The sequence below is a fragment of the Heloderma suspectum genome, chromosome 1 (assembly GCF_057233095.1).
Source record: "Heloderma suspectum isolate Gila_16-S chromosome 1, 16-S_ref, whole genome shotgun sequence".
Taxonomy (NCBI): Eukaryota; Metazoa; Chordata; class Lepidosauria; order Squamata; family Helodermatidae; genus Heloderma; species Heloderma suspectum.
In genome coordinates, this window is record NC_139458.1 from 287,484,391 (window position 1) to 287,509,030 (window position 24,640).

General features: G+C 44.7%; 1 protein-coding gene across 1 annotated transcript in view; it reads left to right on the forward strand.

The window, feature by feature from the left end:
- LOC146359199 (elongin-A-like) overlaps positions 1 to 22,129 on the forward strand; it is a 37,691-nt gene extending 15,562 nt beyond the window's left edge. Inside the window, exons 6-12 of the mRNA XM_084812086.1 lie at positions 2,488 to 2,584; positions 6,894 to 7,061; positions 9,258 to 9,355; positions 15,524 to 15,704; positions 16,813 to 16,924; positions 19,061 to 19,200; positions 21,704 to 22,129. Of these exons, the coding sequence (XP_084668212.1) occupies positions 2,488 to 2,584; positions 6,894 to 7,061; positions 9,258 to 9,355; positions 15,524 to 15,704; positions 16,813 to 16,924; positions 19,061 to 19,200; positions 21,704 to 21,765 (858 nt within the window). The 3' untranslated portion in view covers positions 21,766 to 22,129. The remainder of the gene's footprint in view (positions 1 to 2,487; positions 2,585 to 6,893; positions 7,062 to 9,257; positions 9,356 to 15,523; positions 15,705 to 16,812; positions 16,925 to 19,060; positions 19,201 to 21,703) is intronic.
- The last annotated feature ends 2,511 nt before the right edge of the window (positions 22,130 to 24,640 follow it).

The window sequence follows — 24,640 nt, forward strand, 5'->3', positions numbered from 1 at the left end:
TGTTTCTATGCAATTATCTGGGGTAACAGCGATGGCAGGGGTTCACAGCAAGAAAGAGGTGCACCTAAGGGTTAGCTTGTTGTTAGGGTTGTAATGATGTAATAGCAGAGACAGGAGTCCCCCAGGGTGCAGAGCTAGTTAACTGCTCTGGATGCAGGCAGGGAGCCCTGGGTGCAAACACTGGTCACAAGGACTGGGAAAGTTGCCTAATGGCCAGGTAGAGCCAAAGAGGTTTGCTTCATAAGTAGGGCTTCTTGTGTATAAAAGTTCAGTTCTATTCAGCATGTTGTGTACCTTTGAGCCTTTCTACGTGAGGCATTTATTGTGTGCTTGTGCTTCCTCACTCACGGTAGCTTGCGAGCCCTTTACGTGATGTCGTCTAGGGCCTTTCCAGTGCTTTGCAATAATTTTAGTAGGTTTTTTTTTTTCCCTGATGAGGAAAGTCTGGAATGGGACCATGAAACCCTTTGTGGCTTTGTGGAATTCCACTGTACCACAGTGCCATGTAGTGGTTATGCAAGGGAGGGAATGCATAGAAAGGCCGAGAAAGAAAAGCCCCAGAAAAATGGAGCTGATCTGAATCCTATAAAGAATCTGGAAACAGAAGCCTCGGTAAAGTGGCGGGTAAAAAGCCTCATGTAGAAATGCCCTTTATAACCACATACCAAGCCTTGACTTTGTGGACTCAGTTATTCAGCCGCTTATGCTAACAATGTCTTCCTTTTAAAGACAAGTAAATTAGGTGGGGAAACTGAACCTGTATCTGCAACTAAATCTGTTTGTGGGCTGGATTGGACAATACCTGTACCTGTTTCGACTCCCCTGTACCTAGTGGGGAGCAAGAACTTGCTTTCCCTTCTTGCCCACCTGGCACACCTATTTCCACTTTGGATGCCACAAAACATCCACATGTGGGCCTAACTTTCTTGGACTTATATGTGCAAACTCCAATGCACCTACACCCGGATCATGCAGTTGATTCCTCAGTTTTACCTGGGATATTGACTGTGTAATCTTGGACTATGTGTATGGGATTTCATGAGGGTATGCCTGTTCAAACATTAAACCCACATGTGGATGTCCAGGGGTATGGGAGATACAACAGGTGTACTGAGTGGACAGGTGGGGAATGTACCGGAATGGATCTGGCTAAGGGTATTGTCTGGTTCCGCCCTGTGTCCACTATGCTGTAGTAATGACCACCAGCTTGGGTGGCATTTTTAAAGGGTCAAAATAAATTCATGAATGATGGTTCTACCAGCAGCTGTCACCCCTAATAGCTGCATGGAACTTGCGTGTATCGAGGGAGGCAGCCTATCTCCTGAGCAGCATGAAAAGCGGATGCCTGGTATATACAGAAGCGTTGGACTGGCCCCTGTTGGCAGTGTGGCAACTAGGGGACTGGACCTTGGGGCAAAAGCCTGGACTCCCCCCTCCCCAATGACCCCCCAGAGAGAGGCAGGAGATGAGGCCATCAGGGCAGCACATGCAGACTGCATTTTATTCTGGGAGTCATGATGGTACTATGACTTAAGTGAGTTTAAAATGCAAAACTGCACCTGCTCAAAGTATAATTTGGATGGCTTTAAAAGGGGGTTAGACAAATTCCTGGGGTGGGGGGAGGCTATCACTGGCTACTAGTCCTGATGCCTCTATGCTACCTCCATAACCAGAAGCAGTGAGCCTACGTACACCAGTTGCTGGGGAACATGGGCAGGAGGGTGCTGTTGCATTCTTGTCCTGCTTGTGGGTTTCCTGTGGGCAGCTGGTTGACCACTGTGTGAAGGGAATGCTGGACTAGATGGACCCTTGTTCTGATCCAGCAGGGCTCTTCTTAGGTTATCTATCTATCTATCTATCTATCTATCATCTATCTATCTATCTATCTATCTATCTATCTATCTATCTATCTAATCTAAATCAGGGTTGGCAAACAGTTTTGTTGTTTTTTCTAGCATGCCATGAATAGAGAAGTACTTGCAAAGCAGTGGCGGTGGATGGGAGAGAAACATCAGTTGTGTGTTTGACAGGTGACGTAATACACATGGCCATGTAACCCCGCCAGACCATTACGTCCGGGGTCTAAAATTATGTAGCTGCACCACTGACTGTTGGAAATGCAATGATGGACTGGATAAATGCTTTTTGGCCTTTTCCAGTAGTGTGGTGTTGATGCTCTTAAGGTTTCCTGGCACAACTGCAGGATTCAAACTATGGGGTATAAAAGGCAAAAGTGAAATGTATTCCAGGACCATGAAGGTGTAGAACCACATTCTTTTCTTTGTCTTCGTTTTTTTAAAAGAAATATTACAATGAGAGGCTATGCCCAATGACCATTAAAATGCTGAATATTAGATGGGATTAAACACTGTCGCATTCAGCCCACAGAATGATAGTGTAGTGCTTTATGAATTTCTGTGTGGTGTAACACATGTTTCTGAAAGTGTAAAGATGCGGTGTTAATGGTATTTCTGTGATCATATATAGGCCAAGGCATCACTCCAAGACCTACTGAATACACCACTTCCTAAAGTTTTGCCAGAGATATCAATATCTTCTACTCCTTATGCTATAGAATTTAAAGGTAACTGAACAGTGTTGGTTACGGGTGATGATGATGATGATGATGATGATGATAATAATAATAATAGGTGTGTAAGAAACTCCCTTACTGATAAGGCCCTCAGAGCCAATTTAGTGCCTCAGCAATCCGTGAGAGAGCTAACTACCTCCCAGCTTCGACCTTGGCTTAGAGAGGGCTAACTCATCACAGAGGTCACAGCTTTCACTGTCTCCCCCTCCCCAGCTCCATAAATCTACCCTCTAGCTCCCTAACCTCCCGCAATCCCCAGGAAACAACACTTGCCTTCGTCCACGTCATTCCTCACAGCACGGACTTCAGCTCTCACTCGTCACTGCCTCCGCCTCTCTGCCTCTCCCACACCATTTCTGTAGCAGCTGCCGCACTGCCTCCTGCTGGTATCCCGCCCCACCCATTTCCAGAACGCCATAATCATCTCCAGGTGAAGCAATACCACGAGCAAAACTGGCAGAGTCGTTGCCCCCCCAGGTTTGCTTTTTAAAAAAACACTGACAGGTGTTCGTTCCAGCCGCTTCTGAGATTAACTAGCCAGCATCCTCCCCCAGTCCATCACTCATGGGTTCTGCCTTGCCACATTGTCCCCTGAGAAAGCGAATGAGCAGAGTGTCGAAAGAAGCTGCTTTTAGCCATTGTGATCACGCCAGAGCCTGTAATCAGGGAAGGGGCTGTGGCTCAGTGGTTGGGCACATGCTTTGCATGCAGAAGGTCCGCATATCTCCAGATTAAACAAACAAACAAACAAAAAACCTGACAGCAGAGGATGTGAAAGCCTGCTCGCCTATGACCTTGAAAAGCCGCTGTCAGTCAGAGCAGACCATCCTGAGCTAGATGGACATATGGTCTGAACTGGTATAAGGTAGGTTCCTACATTCCTTTAACCTCCTAATAGATTTATGGCACTAATGGAAGCCAGCCCTCTAGACACCTGTGATCCATGGATCAGTGGTGATCTGGAGTATTTGTCAGGCGGGGGATTCTTCCCAGTCAAACAACAGAAAAGTAACTTTTGAGAGGTCCACTGTGGAAAGCTCCCATAATTCCTTTGCAATTGCTCTGGGAGAATTGGTTGCTACTCAATATTTGTTCCTGACTGGGGGAATCCTGGGCCCTCCTATTCCATCCATCCATCCATCCTTAAAATCTTTACATTAGCATGCACTCTTACAGGAATCGGGGAATTTTGTTCAATACTTCTAGTCATCATCATTGTTTGCAAGTGAAACATCTCTAATGCTACCTATCGAACACAGGGAAATTAGCTGATTACAAATGTAAACTCATCTGTGATGGATTATATGAATGAATATTGTCTCTCTGATTAAACAGATATCTAGTGTTGGGGCAAATAAAGCTCTACTGCTGACAGTATGTTACTCCATGCCTGCCTTGAATAGCAGTGTGGGCTCAAATCAGGCTCTCTGTGTTGGGGATGGGAGGGGAATAATCCCATGTAGTTTTAAACACAGGAATTTAGGAAGCCGCATTATACTGAGTCAGAGCCTTGGTCCATCTAGCCCAGTATTCTCAACACTGACTGGCAGCAGTGGCTCTCCAGGGTTTCAAGCAGGAGTTTTTCCAGCCCTACCTGGAGATTGAACCTGGGACCTTGTTCATTCAAATCATGTGCTCCACCACTGAGACATGGATCCTCCCAACAGACTGTCCTTTGAGAGCACTTCCCAATAGCATTAATTCCAGGGATCAGGATGGCTCCTAGTGCCCACAGTCCAGCCTGTGCCAGTGTTCCACAATGTGCAAAGGTGCGCAGAAATCAAAATTGCCTGTGCACTTAGCTCCTTGCTCCTTAGCTCCTTGCTCACCTATTTGTGATCAAGGAGTCCTTCTTGGCAGGGTGTATAGGTCTGCCTTTCCTGGAGACTCCTTCACTCCTGAGCACCTACCCATAAGCACATGAAGCCATTGTTTGGATAGACTCAAAAGAACTTCAGTTGAGGTATGTATGTATACATACATACATACATGTATGTATGCATGTATGTATTTTCTTAATCGCCCATCTGGCTGGTCACCCAGCCACTCTGGGTGATGTACAATAATACAACAGTTTAAAACAATAAAATCCACATTAAAATATCTTATTTCTAAAAATACCTTAACCCACCCCAAATGCCTGCCTGAACAACCATGTTTTTAATGCACGGCGGAAGCTCATTAAAGAGGGGGCATGGCAGAGTTCCCTAGGGAGGGAGTTCCACAGAGTGGGGGCCACCACAGAGAGGGCCCTCTCCCTCGTCCTCACCAGCCTAGCTGTCCTGGCTGATGAGACAGAGAGAAGGCCATCCAAGGCTGATCTTATTGAGTGGCCACTCAACACTCTCTGGTGTTGCTGGAGGCACTCCTTGAGATAGGCTGGCCGGAACCGTATAGGGTTTTAAAGGTCAAAACCAACACCTTGAATTTGGCCTGGAAAACAACTGGTAACTCCTTCAGCACCGGAGTGATGTGATCATGCTGGCAGCTGCCGTTAATCAGGTGAGCCACCGCGTTCTGCATCAGCTGCAGCTTCCGAACCGTCCTCAAGGGTAACCCCACGTAGACCGCATTACAGTAGTCTAGACGAGAGGAGACCAGGGCATGTGCTACCGATGGGAGCCGATGGTCGGGAAAGTAGGGGCGCAGCCGCTGTATCAGATGGAGTTGGTACAGTGCTGTCCGGCTTACAGCTGACAGCTGAGCCTCCATGGACAGCTGGGAGTCTAAAATGACCCCCAGGCTGTGGACCTGGTCTTTCAAGGGTAGCCATACCCCATTCAACACCAGGTCAGCATCCCCAGCCTCCTCTTGTCTCCCACCAAAAGTACCTCAGTCTTGTCAGGGTTCAGCTTCAGCTTATTCCTCCCCATCCAGCTACTCACCGTCTCCAGACATTTGGACAGGGATTCTACGGCCAACCTTGGTGAAGGTTTGAAGGAGAGGTGGAACTGTGTGTCATCCGCATATCCACATCCTTTTCTGTCCTACATTTTCCCATCCGTGTCCCATATATCCCTACATGGCTCTTTGTGTGTTTAGCATCCACTAGTAAACACCAGGATGTTTTAAGTGGAAGGCCATGGTGTTTACTTGCAAGTAAATCTGTCTGTGGGTAGGTGTGCTAACTTGCCTTGTCAAGCTGTAGTCCAGGGTGCTTATTGGCAAGTAAAACAACTCATGAATAGGTGGGCCAGCTGCCACTTGCAACAGCAAGCTGGGGTTCTTGTGAAAAGATCCACCTCCATGTAGGCATACTAGCTTGCCTTTTCAAGGGGTGAGCTGTGAGCAGTGTTATGGGGGACATTATTAATGTTTGAATGGATTCCTGACCTCCTTGCAAGAAACCCCAGAACTGGTTCCCTAAGCACCTAAGGTGAAATGTGGATTATATCAGGTGCTCCTATGATATATCCAAGGAAAGTGATTTTAAAGACACCTTATGAAATATGTAACCTTTACTTTCTTACTAGGAGAGGTTCATTGTCTCTGAAAGATAGAGACACTAAGGAGTGGAAAATTTAATACAGTGTATGGGTTTGATCAACATGACCCCACAGGATTTCTTCAAACCCTCTAATTCTTGACTCTAAGATTTCTGTAAGTAGAGCCATATCAGTGTGGGTGCCCTGAGGCAATACCTCTTAAGGCCTGATAAAAGACAGTTAATTGGCAGTACAGTTTTCCTGATGGGTTTTGAATGGGAGCTAGGATGGCCCAAGAAGGTATAGGTGATGGGTGGAGATGACTCACCTTTCTCTCTCCACCCTAGACGAGGGCAGGGGGCAAGTGAGGCCTGGTGTGCAGTAGGAAGTTAGTCTATGCTGGAACTGGGTCTGAAAAGGAGGCAGAGAGCTGACTTTACTCTAGAGGATATCCTGTGGCATCATAGGTTCCCCTGGCAATCTAATGAGGAACAGGAATCTGTTGGGAGTCCTAATGCTGTGAACTCCCATTCTGTGCTTTGCCTGCATATATGAGTAAATAAACTATATATCACAAGTGTCATGAGCATCTTGCGACCTCCTTCCATGGAAACTGAACCCTGTGTGAGCATTGGAAACCCAGAAACTTCTCACCATTGAGAAGTGGGGTGTACACACATAACAATATCAAACAAAAAGTTACCATAAAACTTTTGAAAACACGACACATACAGATAATGAAGCTGAAGAAGTGTGTCAGTCAGTCTGTGGAAGGAGGACTGTCTTTTCTTTATAGCTCTGAAGCCTATTGGAGGAAAACTGTAACATTTAGAAACAACAACAGATCTTTGAATTCTGTTTGCCTTCTTTTGCAGCTCCACCAGCTCTGGAAAAACCCCAGCAAAAAAGGGAAACCGTTCAGTTCACGGGACAGAGGTTAAACGCCAAGATACGAATGTACTCCGGTTTTAAAGTTGTCTGTCTTTCAAAAATGCTAACACTGTACGAACAGTGCATCCGTGTACTTCAAAATAACATTAACTGTAAGTAATGGAAATGCTTGTACAGTTGACTTTTGGTTCTTTGCCTTTTTATTATACTATGTGCTCCCCATGGGGCTAGCGCTACCTGTGTATGGTTTCCTTTCTATAAGAAAGCAATGGAAACTTGTGTGTCTGCTATATTTGCTGACTTTACAAATAAGCCAGCAGAGCAGGGGCACAGAACCCCAGGCCTGTGGGCTTAATCCAGTGGAGGCTGGTGGCTCCGATTTTGGTGGGGCTCTAAATCCATTCTGGGTTTCAGTCAGAACCAGTCAGAAGTCTAAAGGAGCTATCCAAGGAGCTGAATCTATTTTGGGAATGGGGTTCAGCACCTTGGATAACTCCTTTAGACTTTTGGCTGGTTCTGGCTGAAGGCTGGAGTGGATTCATAACCCCACTGAAATTGGAGCCACCAGCCTCCACGGGCTTAATCTGTCTCCTTGGTTTTCTCCTGGAGGAATCCCCACTGTTATCTCTGATTTGAGATCAGAGGTGGCAGCAAGGATTTCCCTGTGCAACGCTTCCATCTCCCAATTGGGAGGAGGAGCGGTACACAGGGGTATCCCCACTGCTATCTCCGATCTGAGGTTGGAGATAACAGTGGGGATGCGGGAGGTGAGGTACTCAGGCAGCTCTGGGTAGAGCAGCCAGCCTTCCCAGTGTTGGCCAACTGTTTCACAACTCAGCCAGCACCAGGAGGAGCTGCTCCTCCCCGTGCCAACAGAGCCCCTTTCACGCTGGTGAGAGAGGCATGGAACTCCCTGCCTGTCCTCATCACAGGAAGAGTGAGAATGGACCCGGGTGGGTGATGACATCAGTAGGCATGGCCATGCTCATTCATCTGGCCCACAGAAGGCCTGGTGGGGGTAATGCCTCCCCGAAGATGGGTTCTGCACCCTTGCAGTAGAGCATGAGTTGAAAAAAAGGGGCTAGTTCAGATGTATGCCACCATTTAGGGTGCAATCCCATGCATGTTTAGACAGGGAAATGTCTTGCAAGTGCCAGTGGGCTGGTTGGGGCATGCTGGGAATTGTGGGACATTTTTCTGTCTAAACATATTTAGGACTTCTTTCTGTCTAAACATGTATAGGATCGCACCGGTGGTGATATAAGAACAAACTGCCTTGAGCACCGGTTTTTGGGTGGAAAGGCAGGGTATAAAATAAATAACTTCAACCCCCACCCAGCGTGTGGCTGTGAGAAGGATTTGGGAAGACTTTGCTTCCATTTTTGATTAACCACAGTTTCGTGTGTCATCCAAATCTTGAGAAATTGCAGATAATCTTAATTTTGGTTAGTGAAAACAAGCCAACTTCAAACCCTAGTTTTGGAATGTGGCTTGTTTTCACTAACCATAGCCAGATTTAACTACAGTTTAGGGTTTGGATGACAGAATGGAGCTTCCAGACTTCTTCAAGGCAGCAGATCTGCTACCTTGCATGACAGACAGACAGACAGACAGCATAAAGTATGAAAAACACAAATCATGTTGGTGATGTCAATTTATTCCTTATGAATGTGTGAATAAGGCTGGAATCAGTATGCATCCAGAAACAAGAGCGAAACTCCCACTGATTTGAATGATTAGAGGGTGACACATGAAGGCTGCAATCCCAAAGTTGCTCATGAGGGGGCATCTGTGACTAAAAACAACTGCACGGGTGCTTCCAAGAGGAGCCTTTTACTGTGTAGGCACCCTGCTTCAGTCATGGAATTTTACAGGGGATCCAGATGTTGTCAACTTCCATTTATACCCTTCTCGTGTTTTGTCATCAGTTCTTCCATCTTTGTTTCTTACTACTGAAAATCCGTTAAGGTGGGTGTCTTTTGGTAGCACTAGGAGCCACTTTTCTGGAAGCACCCCAAATCCTTTCCCTTCTTCTGCTTCCCCCATGTTGAATTTTAGAGTGTAGGCTCCTGTCCTCTTATCATTTGTGAAGTGCCACACACACTAATAAATATATAAATAATAATAAATTTCATTGAACACGCTGGGATTTATTTCTAACAAAAATTGGGTTGTACCCAGTGTTTGCCCTTCTTGGAGCAGACCATTGAACTGAATGGGACGTATGTTAGGCTGACATTAGATACGTTCTTAGGATTGCACTGTAAAGAGTTTGATTTGTACTGTGGCATGAGTGGGGAGACACCATGACAGAGCGAAATAGCCTGGACGGTATTCTTCCTTTGTAGCCTTGCACGAAGTTGGAGGACTACCTTTCGAAATCCTTGAGCCAGTTCTGACTCGTTGTACACCAGAACAGTTGTTTCGAATAGAGGACTACAATCCGGTAAACCATGATTCCCCCCTGTTTAAATGGCATGGTTATCTGTGCTTTTAAAGTGAATTCTGTTTATTATTTGGAAAAAGATGTTTAAGGCCACTTTCGGAAGTACAGATACATGTAAGTGTTGTTTTTTACATTGTTCCTTAGAGAAGAAGCGGCCCTTAATTCTCAATAGGTTCTGCAGCGTTTACACTAAGAGGAAGCAATAGGAGTACAGATTCCCCTTTGAAGAAGAGTAATAGCCCAACTCCTGTACTGTTTTTCAGCGTGAGCATAACAGGACTAGGACCTCTTCTTTCTCTTTTTATGGTGTGTTTGTGGTAAATGGAGTATGGCTACTTTCCTTAGATGGATCCCAGAGTTAAGAACTCTAGGAATAGTCATGTGACAAGGAATAGTCACATGATTTTCCTTTTGAAGCACTGGGGTGGGGGTGGGAGGAGGAAATACAGTGACTGAGTTTGGACATAATGCTAAAGTGTGGTTTACTATTGCATGAACACACAGCAGTGAGCCTCCAGCTTATGCACCCTTCCTTCCCTTGAGTATGTGACCATTACAGGAGCAGGACCTGAGGAGATTAACTGGAGTTAATCACCTGATTTAACTGGAGTTCCTTCTTATACCTGAACTAGGAACTCTGGTTACTTGGTTTCAACAAACCAAGCTATGGTTTGTTGAAACAAGCCAGGATTGTAAACTACGGTTTCAATTATAAACTATCCAGTGTGTGTCCTTTTCAGGTGTAATGATGAGCTGCAATTAATTCCAACCAGGAAGGCACACCAGATGAGGAGAGGAGAGGGGGAGCACATTAGTCTGAGGCTCCGTTCACGTAGCTCTAAACCAGGGGTAGGCAACTGGGTGCCCTCCAGATGTTTTGGACTGCAACCTCCATTAACCCTAGCATGGCCAATGGTCAGGGATTCTGAGAGTCCAGGTGCCAAGAAAGGTTGCCTACCCTTCTCTAAACTATGGTTTAACATTAGTATTCAAACCAGGACATTATTTTATTAACTCTTGCTTTAAAATGTATACGAATAGTCTGAAAGCAAGCCATGCCTGCCCTCCTACATAAACAGTAAGTATTTCAAGCTGTTGGGCTATGTACATGTTAATGCAGCCCAAGACTCCATTTTACCTTTAAGTGTATTTATGCTTCTGGAAGGTTTTCCCAACCTAATCCAGCATACCTGAGCTCATCAAGGTGTCCATACACACAGTCTACTATCTGATTTTCTGTTTGCTCCTCTGCCAGATGCAGGGGTATCCTGGACTCCTTTGCAGAGATGGTGAAGTTCTTGGTATGGGAGCAGGACTACCAGTGCACAGATCTTCCTCCTCCTCCTCCTCCTCTCTCCCCCACAGCAATATTTACCCATTGTTCTCTGAATACATCCCCCGGTACTCTTAACTAAGGCCTAAACATGGCAATAGTATGTAGGGATGTCCCTGTTGCAGAAAATACGGGGCTTTTAGAATACGACCGCCATAGGCCACAATCCATAGGACTGTATGAACTGTTAATGTGGATAAAGTTACTGTTGTCCTCGTGATGCTTATGTCTGGATGCTTGTCATTCATTGGAGTTATGTTGTGTTCTGAGTTCTGTTGACACAACAAGTCATGTAGAATGGATGTGGAGGGGGCTGAGATTATACCCATGGGTCTCACTGCCAGCCTTCACACATTCATCTCAAGGTCTCATGAGAGGCTACGTGCAGTGCTTGAAATGGGTGGATGGGAAGGTAGGGGGCTTTTGATGAAATCCACAGTTTCTTTCCTGACTCCTCCCCTCCCCATTTTAGCCACTGCATGCCCTTCCCTGTAGTCTTCTAAAAAGAGTAGACAAGGTGACTGTCGCAAAGCATAAGGGGGGCACCTCTGCCTTCCCCTGTAATTTGAGAGCACTGGCTACATGCATACAAACTATGCATGCATCAGCTCTGTCAGAGCAATCTCTACCTTCAGATGAATTCATGGAGATCACAGGTGCGGCCAGTAGGCACAATCTGATCTCCCTGGCCCCACCTACGTAGGTATGCTATGCTGTCGGTGTGTGAGCAGGGTTCTGGTTTCTCTTCTGTAGGTCCACACATGAAAGGGCAGTTGGAGAGAACAGTCAGCATTGAGTAGCCAGTGTACAAGAGTAGTCAATGTACACTGTACACTGACTACTCTTGTACAGTGAATGTCATCATTCACATGTGACAGACAGTCCTGGATGAACTTTGCAAATACCCCCAAAGCAGAGGCAGGCAACCTTTTCTGGCCCATGGGCACACGTGGCAATTTGAGAACCTGTCTTGGGCACCTCCACAAAATGGCTGCCATGGCTGTCCACCATCTTCATTTCCTAAGAATGTCTCTGAGCCCCACCATGTAACCCAGAGGCATTCGTGGGAAATGAAGAGAGCAGCGGCTGGAGGCCGTCGCTTTGCTTTGAATCCATCCCAGCTGCCAGTAACAAAATGTGTGTTTTGTTTGTTTTTTAAGCGGGAGGGGTATGAGACCTTGACAGGTGCCAAGAAAGCTGTCCAGGGGCACATTGGCGCCTGCAGCCACCACATTGGCTACCCCTACCAAAACTATTGAGTTCACATAGAGCTTAGCAAGTTTTGGTGTTGCTCTGTTCTATTCCATTCTGCAGCAGAGGAATCTTTTTGTAAACACATCATTAAATTCTGCTTTAGAAATGCTGTAGCTTGATTTTATTTCATTTATGGTGGAATGTATACCCTGCTTTCTCCCTCCAAATAGGGAAATTTGCTCAGAATTTTAAGCTAGATTGTTAAAGCAGAAGAGAACATGAGTGAATCTAATGCCTTGTACTGGTTGTGCCTATGTTAAAAAAAAGATATTGACAGCAGTTCCTTAACTTTTGAACAATTTAAAGCAGAGCTGTCCAAACTGTGTGTCGCGACACATTAGTGTGTCGCCGGCAGTGTGTGTGTGTCGCGCGAAAATTGTGCGGAAGGGCACCGCGGAGTTCCCTTACTCACGTTTGCTTCGCTTGGTCCCTCCCCCGGAACTTCCTAAAGCAGCTAATGTTAAAGCAGCTTAGCTGCTAAGGCTTAGGTGCTTTAACATTAGCTGCTTTAGGATCACGTGGCGTCTTGATGCAGGACGCACGTGATTGGCGATGTTGGAGCGGTACGGCAAGGAGTGTGGTAACGCTGGCTGCACGAGGAGTGTGGAAACTCTGGCTGCACGAGAATTCCAAGTTAGCAGAGCAATTAGTCGAGCAATTTGCAATCAGCTCGGGCGAGTGGCTTCCCCACGTCCTCGGTGCGGCTGCAGGGCAGCGGGGGAGAACAACGGCCCGCTGGACGCCCCCAGAGCAGGGAGGGCTGCGCCGCGCAGGCGAGGATCTTCGAGCCTGTGCTCCCCAGAAAGGTAGAGGCGCGGGGCGAAGAGAGGGGAAGGGAGGCACTGCCCTGGGAGCAGAGCTCGGCCGACACCGGCGTGGAGAACTGGTAGCGGCCACCAGCCCTGCGTGGTTTCGGGCGTGCCCTTCGCGGACTTCTGGCCAAAGTACCACACAGGTGGAAACGCCACCTGGGACTGCACCGAGCGGGCCGTCCGCCATCTTGGCCAGTCGGAACGGAGCTCAGTTGATTTCTGCCATTTATTTTTATTTTTACTCTGCTGTAATTGTGGATTAACCACCCACTGGCAGTGTACCACCGGAGAGTGCTGGAACTGGACTCTGGACATAGGCATTGCAAATATTTACAGTAGTATAGCCTTGTAGTGAGACATATATATTTACACCATTTTTGTTGGACTTTTGCTTCGCAACTTCATGTGTTTTTGCAGCTGAGCTCCTACCTGGGCCTATGCGTCCTAATATGTATTGTAAATACTTTAGTTAATTTTTGTTTATTTTTCACATTTTCTCCTGGTCCTGATTCCTATCTTTATCTCACTTTATCGCTGTGGGAGTGGAGCGCAGGTGCTGTTATTTTCATAAGAAAAAACAGAGAAAGATAAGCACTAAAAACATGAAAGTATGGTACCAAATAAATTAAAGTGTAATTTTACCTCAAAACACTGTCATTTGTCAGAAAAACCAGTAGGATACTTTACTGAGCTTTCAAAATCTATAAAGAAGCAGTCTGCATCATTCACAAAGAGAATGAAGACATCAGAGAAAGCTCAAAAGGCAAGTTACTTGGTTGCTCAAATAATTGCCAAAAACAAGGACCCACATGCTATTGCTGACACTACCATAAAGGAATCTTGCTGTGCTATTGTTCAAACAGTGTTTGGGCACGAATTTGAAATAAGTTAATAAAATCCCTTTGGCAGATAACACAATCGGAAGACGTATTCAAGACATGTCTGATGACATTTAAGCAGCAAATGAAGGATATTTTTCAAGACGATAATATGATCTTTACATTGCAATTAGATGAAGCAACAGATGTCAGTGGGATAGCACAATTATTGGTTTTTATACGCTTCATTCATACTGACAGAATTATTGAGCAATTCTTGTGTTGTCTAGAACTTCCAATGAGAACTAGAGGTGAAGGTATATTTAAAACTTTTGATTGCTTCATGAAGGAAAATAATTTGCAATGGTTAAATTGTGTAGGAATATGCACAGATGGCGCACCCTCAATGGTTGGTTCAACAAAAGGTTTTATAGCTTTAGCAAAGAAAGAGAATGAAAATCTTATAATTACTCATTGCTTTTTACATCGCGAAGCACTAGTCGCGCAAACCATTGGAAATGAATTAAGAAAAGTTTTGGACAAAGTGGTTCAAATGGTCAATTACATTAAAAGTAGACCTCTTCAATCAAGATTATTTGCTCATATTTGTGAAGACATGGGGGCAAGGTTTAAAAAGCTTCTAATACACACAGAAGTTTATCGGCTCTCAAGAGATCGAGTGCTTTGTCGTGTATATGAATTGAGGGAAATGATGCTTAAACTTTTTGAGGAAAATCAGCAGAATGAATTCTGCGATCTAATTCAAAGCAAACCTTGGTGCACAAAATTGGCATATCTTGCTGACATATTTGAAAATTTGAATAAAATAAACACCAGTATGCAGGGAAAAGGAGAAAATATCTTAACAGCGGTAGATAAAATTTGTGCTATGAGAGACAAAATAGCAATTTGGAAAAGGAAAGTGAAAGAAGGAAATTTTGAAATGTTTTCCAAAACTGCTGAGTGCCAGCTAAAATGTGATATCAGCTCACTAATTGTTGACCATTTAACATTGCTTGGAGAGAAAGTTCATCATTACTTCCCAAATGTTGAAATCCAAGACTATGATTGGATTAGAAATCCATTTCTTTCAACTGCAATGAGGAATTTTTCACTTATTGAAGAAGAAGAAGAATTAGCTGACATAAAAAATGATCGAAATCTGTTAATGATGCATGAACAGGGTGACTTAGACAGCTTTTGGATTCACATTTCAAAAATGCATCCAAACATAGCTAAAAAAGCGTTAAAAATTCTTCTGCAGTTTTGTACTACATACATTTGTGAAGTATCCTTTTCAACGATGGCAAACTTAAAGACACTGAAACGTGGAAGCTTAAAAATGCTCGATGACGAAATGCAAGTGTCTTTATCTAATATTCCACCAAATATTGAAAAGCTGTGTTCATCCCATCAACCTCATACATCCCATTAAAATGGTAAGTAGTTATTGGTGTTATTCAACTTTTTTAAATTCTTGCACATATTTACATACTGTTACTCATAAATGACAACAATGTATGTTATTATCTTACAAATCATATATCTTTAAAAATATAAATGAAAGGTTTTCATGAGATATGTTGTATCCCCATACATTTCGTTATTACAATTTATGTATGTGTCCATATCTCTTATAACGGGTTAGTTTAACCTCCGGTTTGCTAGTAAAACTGAGTTACCGTGTCACGAAATGATGCATGTCTAAAAAGTGTGTCACCAACACAAAAAGTTTGGAAAGCTCTGATTTAAAGCAACAGTGAGAAAGGCAGGACCTCTAACTGCAAAGGATGATAGGACTCCGGAAGTTGTATAGAAGGGGGGGGGGGCAGATGCAGCTTGTTTTACTGGGTGATCAGCTGCACTGGCTAAGATTCCTACTTCTCCATGGTGCATGTGTGTTCGGCCCTCCTCTGGAAAGTCTTAATGCACTTTGCTTTGCCTAAAATAGACATTTGTAGAAGAGTCTGACCACTTATGGAAGAAACATTGTCAAAAAGACTTTAGAAATGAACAGCTCTTGGAATATGAATCATGGCGTGAAATGTATTTGAGGCTCCTCAATCAAAGAGAAGAAAAACTGAAGTCTCTCACCAAAAGCATTCTTTCAGCTCAATCTGAAAAGATTAAAGGTATCCATGAACTCCAACAACAATTAATTTGGAAACTAAGTAATAAACTGGGTTGGTTCAGAAGTTCTACCAAACCATGGTTTGCATTAACTTTAGTTCAGACTCCAAACCATGACTTGTATTCCAGACATACAGACAAACCATGGCTTTACTTCTTCTCCTACCTTTCCTGAGAAATCCCTAACAGCTGTTTTCCCAACAGCAATCTCTGAAGATGAAGCAATGTCCAAAATCATGGTTTGTCAGCTTGGATGTAATTCCAAATGACAGTTTGCCCAAACTATTCTTTACAAATCATTTTGAAAGCATGATTTCAGATCCTGGCTTGCTACTCACACAGTCCATGGGTTACCTGGTGTTGACTTGGACATTGCTGCAAACCATGGTTTGGCATTATATCTCTACCATCTCACTGTCTGCTTAAACTTTCACCTCTTCTGAAAATAAGATCACAGTCCTAGTATTAATTGCTTTTAGGGGGGGTCTGTTTGAAACTTTGAGCACAGTCCTGAGAATGTTAGGAGTCCTCTTTTGGTACAATGGACAGACTTTTGGTACAATGGACAGACTTTTTGTCTGGGCCCGATTCAAAGTGCTAGTATTAATATTCAGAACCCTAAATGGCTTGGGGTCAGGTTACCTGAAGGATTATCTCCTCCCATATGTACCTGCCCGGACCCTAAGATCCTCTTCATGGGTCCTTCTCTAGGAGCCCCTGCCAAAGGAAGTGAGGCAGGTCGCTACCAGGAAGAGGGCCTTCTGCTGTGGCTTGCTGGTTGTGGAATGAGCTCCCTAGAATGGTTCACCTGGTGCCCACATTGTACTCTTTCTAGTACTAAGTGAAAGCCCTTTTTGTTTTCCCAGGAATTTTAGCATAGCATTGTTTTTTAAAAAATTGTTACTGTATTTTAAATCTCTGCATTGCTGCTAGGCTTTATGCTGGTTATACTTTTATACTGTCTTTTTACTGCTTTTATATTTTATATTGTTTTCATGCTGTACTTGTGGTTTAAATTTTTGTGAACTGCCCAGAGAGCTTCAGCTATTGGATGGTATAGAAATGTAATAAACAAACTTATGTTTGAAGACATTTTTGTTCTTTGGCTAGGCCACCAAATTAAATTGGCATTCATACATGGCGTGGTAAAGCCACCCAGAAATGTCCGCCGTCAGCAGGAAAAATACGGGACATCAGGGCCTGTTGTTCAACTTCGGTCTGAGTAAGTACCTTTTAATGTGTCCTATTAGGGTGGAGCAAGATATGGTGGTGGCAGGCCCATGTCTTCAACGTCTGAATTTCTGCTGTGGTATGGGGTGGAGCAATTTATTTTTCAAGCAGAGAAGTGGCAACTGAACTTGGTGGGTCTGGTGAACCCTTCCTGCCTCAATTGCCCCTGCAACCCCACCCCCACTCTTGTTTTCCTCCTAGCCTGCCTTTTTCTGATCTTGGAGGTGGTCTAGGAGAAAATTGGCTGTAGGGGGCGGGTTGTGAGGGTGCAAAGTGGTGTGTAGAAAAAGGATTGTAGCATCTATGTCACACCTATTGGGTGGTCACTTATGCATTGCCCTCCCTCCCTCCCCAAAAAGGAAATGTAGCACCACAAAAGAGGACACCAATTTGTATGGCATTTGCAAATGCTAATGCATACATATAAATGCATATTTACAAATAATAACTATAATAAAAATAGAAACACAAATAAAATAACTTCAATTAACTTGCACCCTACCCCAGATCATCCCAGATCAGTAGTTCCTCTTCAGTTATAATTAATTTGCAATAGTGGGGGGAAAGTGTTTTATTTGCAGGAGCAATTCACCCTCCCCTCCTTTAAAAATGGCAATGTTTGCATTAAAATGGAGTTTGAAAAATGCTAATCCAAAAGTGCTCTGTGTTGGGTGTGTGTGTGTGTGTGTGTTGCACTGTGGGGAGGGGTGCAGCTGCAATCCCCCTTGAGAAGCAAGCCCCACATGAGCATTAAGCTAAGAACCCCCCCCCCATTGGCACCAATGGAATAGCTCCAGGGCTGTGGGCAATAATGGGGCTCAGGCGTAGCAACGCCTCTGGTTCATTGATTTTAAACCAGACTTGGACTGGGCAGCCCATCAGATGGAGGACACCTTTGGATAGAGGACTGGTTTTCTGCTTGGTTGGATCCCCAGCCCCATGAATTGCAAGTCGTTCAGCAGGACCTGCGCTTGAAGACACAGCTCTGCTGCTCCTATCACGGCTAATCCCTCTCTAAAACTGACCGACCTTCCAGTCCTAATATTCCAGTGCTTTTGAAACAAATGCAGGCTTCAGCTCTTGGTATATCTATGCTATAAACTTATTTGGGATTTGTACTAGGCTTTCTCCAAAGAATCCTGGATACTGAAGCACCCTTTGGCGAGGGTGCTTCCAATTCTGTTAGACCTGTAGCCTGTTCCCCTCACTAAACTACAGTTTTGAGAGTTCCTTGGAAGAAAAAATAATACTGTTAAACCAGTTTAAGTCTTTAGTGGAGAAAATGCATTCTATATCACTTTTCTCTCTTGCTCGTCTATCCCCACTCCTGATTTAACAGGAAAAGCACGTTTATCTTTCTCCTCTCTTCCTACCTCCGGTATCAGAGGCAGTGAGCCTATGTACACCAATTGCTGGGGAACATGGGTGGGAGGGTGCTGTTGCACTCATGTCCTGCTTGTGGGTTTCCCATGGGCAGCTGTTTGGCCACTGTATGAAAAGAATGCTGGACTGGATGGAGCCTTGGTCTGATCCAGCACGGCTCTTCTTATGTTCTCTGCCAGATTTTCGGCGCTGTTAGTAGGGATCCTTCACATTAGGCAGCTGCTAGGGAAGGATTTTGTAGGCAGCAGCAGGATTACTCTTATAGCAACAAGGCTGTGCTTATGTATCTGCTGTTCAGGATTAACATGGGGTAGATTCTGTCAACCTGGTAGCTCTGTGGCTTGTCTGACTGGGAGGGCAGCCCTGCTCTAGAGGAAGAGGAGCTGTTGGCCCAGAGCTCCAGAATTCTCCCTGGCAGCCTCTCCCAACCTGCCCTCCAGATGTGTTTGTCTGCAACTCCCATCATCCCCAGCCAGCATGGCCAGTGGCTGCCATTGTTCATAACCATTTATTTATAGCCAGAGGAAATGTATGTGCATAAAGGATAGCAGACATTCCAGTGGCTTCAGCTACATTCTTGTGACTTATGTGCGTGTTAAAAATGTCAATATGACTTGCTAATCCTCCCCCCACACCCCTGTTCCTGTGACATTGCTTCTGTTCGTAAATATCTAAATCAAGTTGACACTTCTTTAAAAGCTCATTGAGTTTGCAATAAACGGTCTATGGCATTGCTCTTTGGTAGATCAAAGAATCCAGAAAAGCAAGAGAGAAGTCATTCCTCTTCAGGTTTGAGCATCAACAAAGGCAGCAATGTAGCATCAACTGGTTCGTCCATTCATAGTAATGGACCAGCTCAGAACGCGAAGAAGAATAATCTTAAAAGTAAGTAAAGCTATTGTTTAAATTGCTTTATATGAGAGAGAGAGAGAGAGAGAGAGAGAGAGAGAGAGAGGATAGTTCTGTCTCTAATGGCCTCTTAAGCATTTGCCACTGGTGGTACTGAGTGTCCCAAATACTGCTTTGATTTGCTTAGCAGTATGTTTATTATTATTATTATTATTATTATTGCACCATTTCTCACAAGGAGCCCAAGGAAGCCCGGATTCAGTGAGACTATATCCCAAAGTAAAGGTTTTCCATCCCTGATCATTCCCACATGAGACTGATTTGCTCCCAAACAGGATCCAAGCTAGAAGTGAACGTGCACATTAAAAAAAGAAGAAAATAGCAGCCCTGGGTGGTGATCGGGGAGTGGGGGACTGAGTGGCAGCAGGACCTCATGGGTGTGTGTCCATCTGGGGCGGGGGGAGTTAACGCTTTCCCACTGCTGTCTCCTCTCCATCCCTGAAGTCCTGCTGCTGCTTCTCCCCCTCACCAGGCTATTTACATTATTGTGTGTGTGGGGGGAAAAAAAGCGCATTAATTGCATTCACACAATTAATATTGCCGTTAGTTTGACCCTAAAGGCCAAGAATGTCAAAGCTTCCCTTCTCCTTAGATGTTCAATAGAGTGCAGAAGGAGCAGATAAAGAGAGGGAGAAGGAGAAAGAGAGAGAGAGAGAGATCTCCAAAGAGACCTTAATTCACTCTCTATTTCACTGTTTCTCTGTTTTATTGTTTTGTTGACCTGAAAGCCCACTGGTGGTCCACAGTTTGAAGAATTGCTTCCTTCCCTCTGTTTCAAAATCAGTGTCATCCTTTGCACCCGTGATTCTTTTAGGGCACAGTCCTATGCATGTTTAGACAGCAGACAGTCCTACAACTCCCAGGCTGGATCTACACTTACCGCCTTTCTTCGCTTCCAATGAGGTTTCACCGCCCGCCTTTCACACTACTCAGTACCCGCCTCGAATTGGAACCGGAATTTCCCACTTCCGTGCTCCCGCTTTCAATACCCAAATATCCCGGTATTTCCCCTTAATGTGCTCTGATTTTCCGCCTTTGCTACCGTATCCGGTTGTAGTCCCCTCCCCCGCCTGTCCATATACGGCAGTGTTTGTATTTCCCTCCTGTCCAATCACAGCTCTCAACGGCCCCATGTCTTCTTCCGGCTACTGATTGCATAGCTTCCTCAGCAGCCCCTGTTTCCTCAGCAACAAGCAAAGGGCTGGATGTGCGTGCGCTTGTCTGATCTCGGAAGCTAAGCGGGGTCAGCCCCGGTCAGTAGTTGGATGGGCGGCCGCCTGTGAATCAGGCTTCCTGCACTGAGCAGGGGGGTGTTCTATCCCTTCAAATGAGACTATGTTTTACCCCCTCCTATCCCCCACTCAGGATGTTTTTTTAAAAAAAATTAAGGCATTATCCTCGCAGAATCGGGGCTTCTCTGCAATGTTTTTTTTTCTAATTCTGGCATGATCTTCAAAGCTGTGAAGCTTCACAACTTCGAAGCTTCAAAGATCATGCCTGAATTAGAAAAAAAAATATCGCGGAGAAGCCCCGATTCTTAGAGGATAACACCTTAATTAAAAAAAAAGAACATCCGGAGCAGGGGATGGGGAGGGTAAAACTTAGTCTCATTTGAAGGGATAGAACAATGCCCTGTTAAGTGCAGGAAGCCTGATTCCCAGGCGGTCGCCCATCCAACTACTGACCAGGGCCGACCCTGCTTAGCATCCGAGATCAGACAGGTGCGTGCAGGAAAACAGCAGGAAAACAGCACAGCGCTCGAGTGTGAACCGAGCTCACACATTCGATGAAGCACTGCAATGGGGAAAATGGGTGAGTGTGAATAATCATGTTTTAATGCGAGAGCATTTAACCTGACGGGACACCAAATTCATTGCGATGGCGGGCGCAATGTAGATCGGCCCCCAGTCTTCCCCAGCCATTCATGCTCGCTGGGGAATGCTGGGAGTTGTAGGACTTTTTTCTGTCTAAATATGCATAGGATTGCGCCATTAGGGGAGTGCACCTTTCATTAGGAACCTTCTGACTGAGTGGTTATTAGTGGGCAAGCCTGTACCTGCACTCTCTTGTTAGCCAATCATTTCTCCCAGCTTGATATACTTCAGTTACTTTCCCCCTTGGACTCACTTTTTAAGACTGAACTAATAAACTGACCCAGCTCGTCCAGTCAACAAGGCTGTGCTCATGGGAGCTGCCTCTCCTGGATTTTTAAGGATCCCCTCAACCCCCATTTAGCTGGGTTTCCCGATCCATGAGAGAGGTGTTTCAGACTGAGGCTGGGAGGTTGCCCAGGCCAGGGCAGAGGTGCAGGGAGGTGAGCTTCTACCAGCCCTCCTTTGATCCAACCCACTGAGAACTACCCCCAAGTGTTCAGTTTGCTGCTGGACTACTTTTTCAGGGGCCCGTTCTTTCTAATTTCATTCAGGATCGCCTTTCCAAATAAACTCTTTCTGTGTGCTTGTTTTCTGTTTTACCACAGATATTGCTCCAATTATGAGAAAATCGCTGAGAGCCTTCAAAAACAGAGTTGGGCCACGGTGAATGAACACTTAGGGCAGGAATGATGCATTTATGCCAGATTTAAATGAGCATCACAGTATCCCTGTTCAGTGGAATGAGGAACGGAAGGTTTTTTGGCTTGGTATCTTACGGTATTTTTTTTAAAGGCTGAACCTTTACTACGTCACCCTTCCTTTTGGAGTGATGTTTTGTTTTTTGTTTTGCTTAAAATCAGGAATGTTCCTAATGGGTTTTCTTCAACATTATATAGAACATCTTTTCTTTCCTTCTGCTACTTCTGAATTGTGAAATATGTACCATTTGAGATTCACTTAATCTATTCCACTTGACACCTGGAACGCATCAAGTGTGATGCAAGGAATAAACACTTCAAGATTTTCATGGCAAATATGCATCTTTCAACCCCATGGAATGTGTTACTACAAAGGACCTACCAATAACTCCTCACCGTGTCTCACAGTACATTCTGGGAGCTATATAAATAGACATACTGGGAACCACCACCCTTGAGGGGGAAGGCACAGTGCAGGCAAAGCATTTTGTGTGACACTTGCCCTGCCAATTGGGGAGGGGGAGGGGGTGCCAAAGGGAATACCCAGTGGAGGCTGGTGGCTCTGATTTTGGTGGGACTATGCATCCATTCTGGGTTGTAGTCAGAACCAGTCAGACTTCGAAAGGAGCGATCCAACATGCTGAACCCCAGCCCCAAACCAGGCTCAGCACCTTGGATAGTTCTTTTAGAGTTCTGGATGGTTCTAGCTAAATCCCAGAATAGATTCATGGCCCCACTCAAATCACAGCCACCACCCTCCACTGGGAATACCACTGTTATCTCTGACCATTGATCCCCAAGCCTCTAAGTCAATGACTGGAGATAACAGGGGGATTCTGCTCATTTTCCAAGCCCCTGCATATTTATTTATTTATTTTATTTTTATTTACAATATTTATATACTGCTACTCATCAGAAGATTTTGGAGCGGTGAACAACATGATAAGAATAAAACAATGGTTAAAAGAGTTTAAAAAGTTAAAACATTTTTAATGTAGTAGTAGACTCCTGGGGGTAGGGCTTGAGCAAGGGCTCGGTCCTACAGAGGGAGCCAAAGCCTCTGTGGACTGGATGGGGAATGTCCATGGGTAGTTTAGGCCCACAGATCAGAGTTTCCTCCCCACTGGGTTGGACAGTGGGAGAGTGGCCTCTTCTTGTCCCCATCCCCATCCTTGTGCTGGTTCAAGACAGAGGAGGTTTTTGTGTGGCAGTGAAGTAAGACTGAATGATATCTGAGTTCAAGCTTCTTATTCTGGATTTGGAACTGAAACATGATAAATGAGAGAAAAATATTCATTCACTGCCATGTTGAGATTTCCACCAGCAGACACGTTGCAACGCATCTTGTTTAAGAACCTGAGATGTTTGGTGGGGACAAAATGAGCTGGGTGGTATGGTGCTGCAATTGAAAAGAAGTCAAGCACACTCTTCCAGCATCCTTTACAACAGAAACAAGCTAAGGGTTGTAAGCTCAGTTGTGTAACTGGATATTCTATGTAAGTCACTGTGAGAAGCTTTCAGAGTGCAAGAGGCACTGGTCTACAAATTCACTGAAATATAAACAACTGAGCAACCCAGTCATGCACAAAATCAGTACATTCCTCAACCCCACACTGCCAAGATGCTCTGTTTCTTGGTGCCCCTTAAAAACAACAACTATGAAGCAGATTACTTTCAAAACTTGCTTTGACATTTTTCATTACTGGCACTATCATTAATCATAACGATGCTAGGAAACATGGCTATAAGCACCACACCCCAAATCATTAGCAGTAGTACCACTCCCAGACCTGCTGCATCAGAGGAGACCTCCATCTCCCACAGTTTAGCCCATCCTGCCAGCTACTGATGTAAGCAACAAATAGGCATGGGTCAACTCACAGGAGGATTCCTCCCGCAATGCATTAAGGCTCAGATGCTTTATAAGGCAATACAGGACCAGGACAACATGGGAACATTTTTGCTGGCCTCGGGCACTCCATCCTGCCTATCTGGATTTGGGCCTCAAGGACCCAAAAGAAGACTTGTTGCTCACTGACACATTTGTGATTCAACATAACATACAACATAAGTTGGGTGAGGAGGGAGGGTATGACCTTGGTTTTGGCATCTGACTCTTGAACTCTCTCTAGGGAGAGATTTGCCTAGCATTGAGTCTGTTTTGCCTTCTAAGTGCCAGATGAAACCTTTCCCCAAGCCTTTTAGATTGTTTTAGCACTGGAATGTTTATACTGTTCTGCTTTAAATGTTTTGTTGCCATTATATTATACGCCAGTCTGGGAGCCCTTGGGATGAAGAGCAAGGTAATAACTATGACAAATGGCTCAAACATACCTGAATGGCTTGAAATATTTGTCCTAGCCATGTATAGCTATAAGGACTTATCTACTTCCAGAATACTTGGCTCCAAAGTAGGAATGCAAGAGAAGATACATTTGACAAAAAACAGTTTAAACAAGTAAACTCTTAAATAAGGAATTATTTTTAAACAAGCAATGCACGGAAGTGGAAGAAGATAATAGAATAGGAAGGACAAGAGACCTCTTCCAGAAAATTAGAAACATCGGAGGTAAATTCCAGGCAAAAATGGGTATGATAAAAAACAAAGATGGCAAGGACCTAACAGAAGCAGAAGAGATCAAGAAAAGGTGGCAAGAATATACGGAAGATCTGTATAGGAAGGATAATAATATCGGGGATAGATTTGACGGTGTGGTCAGTGAGCTAGAGCCAGACATCCTGAAGAGTGAGGTCGAATGGGCCTTAAGAAGCATTGCTAATAACAAGGCAGCAGGAGATGACAGTATCCCAGCTGAACTGTTTAAAATCTTGCAAGATGATGCT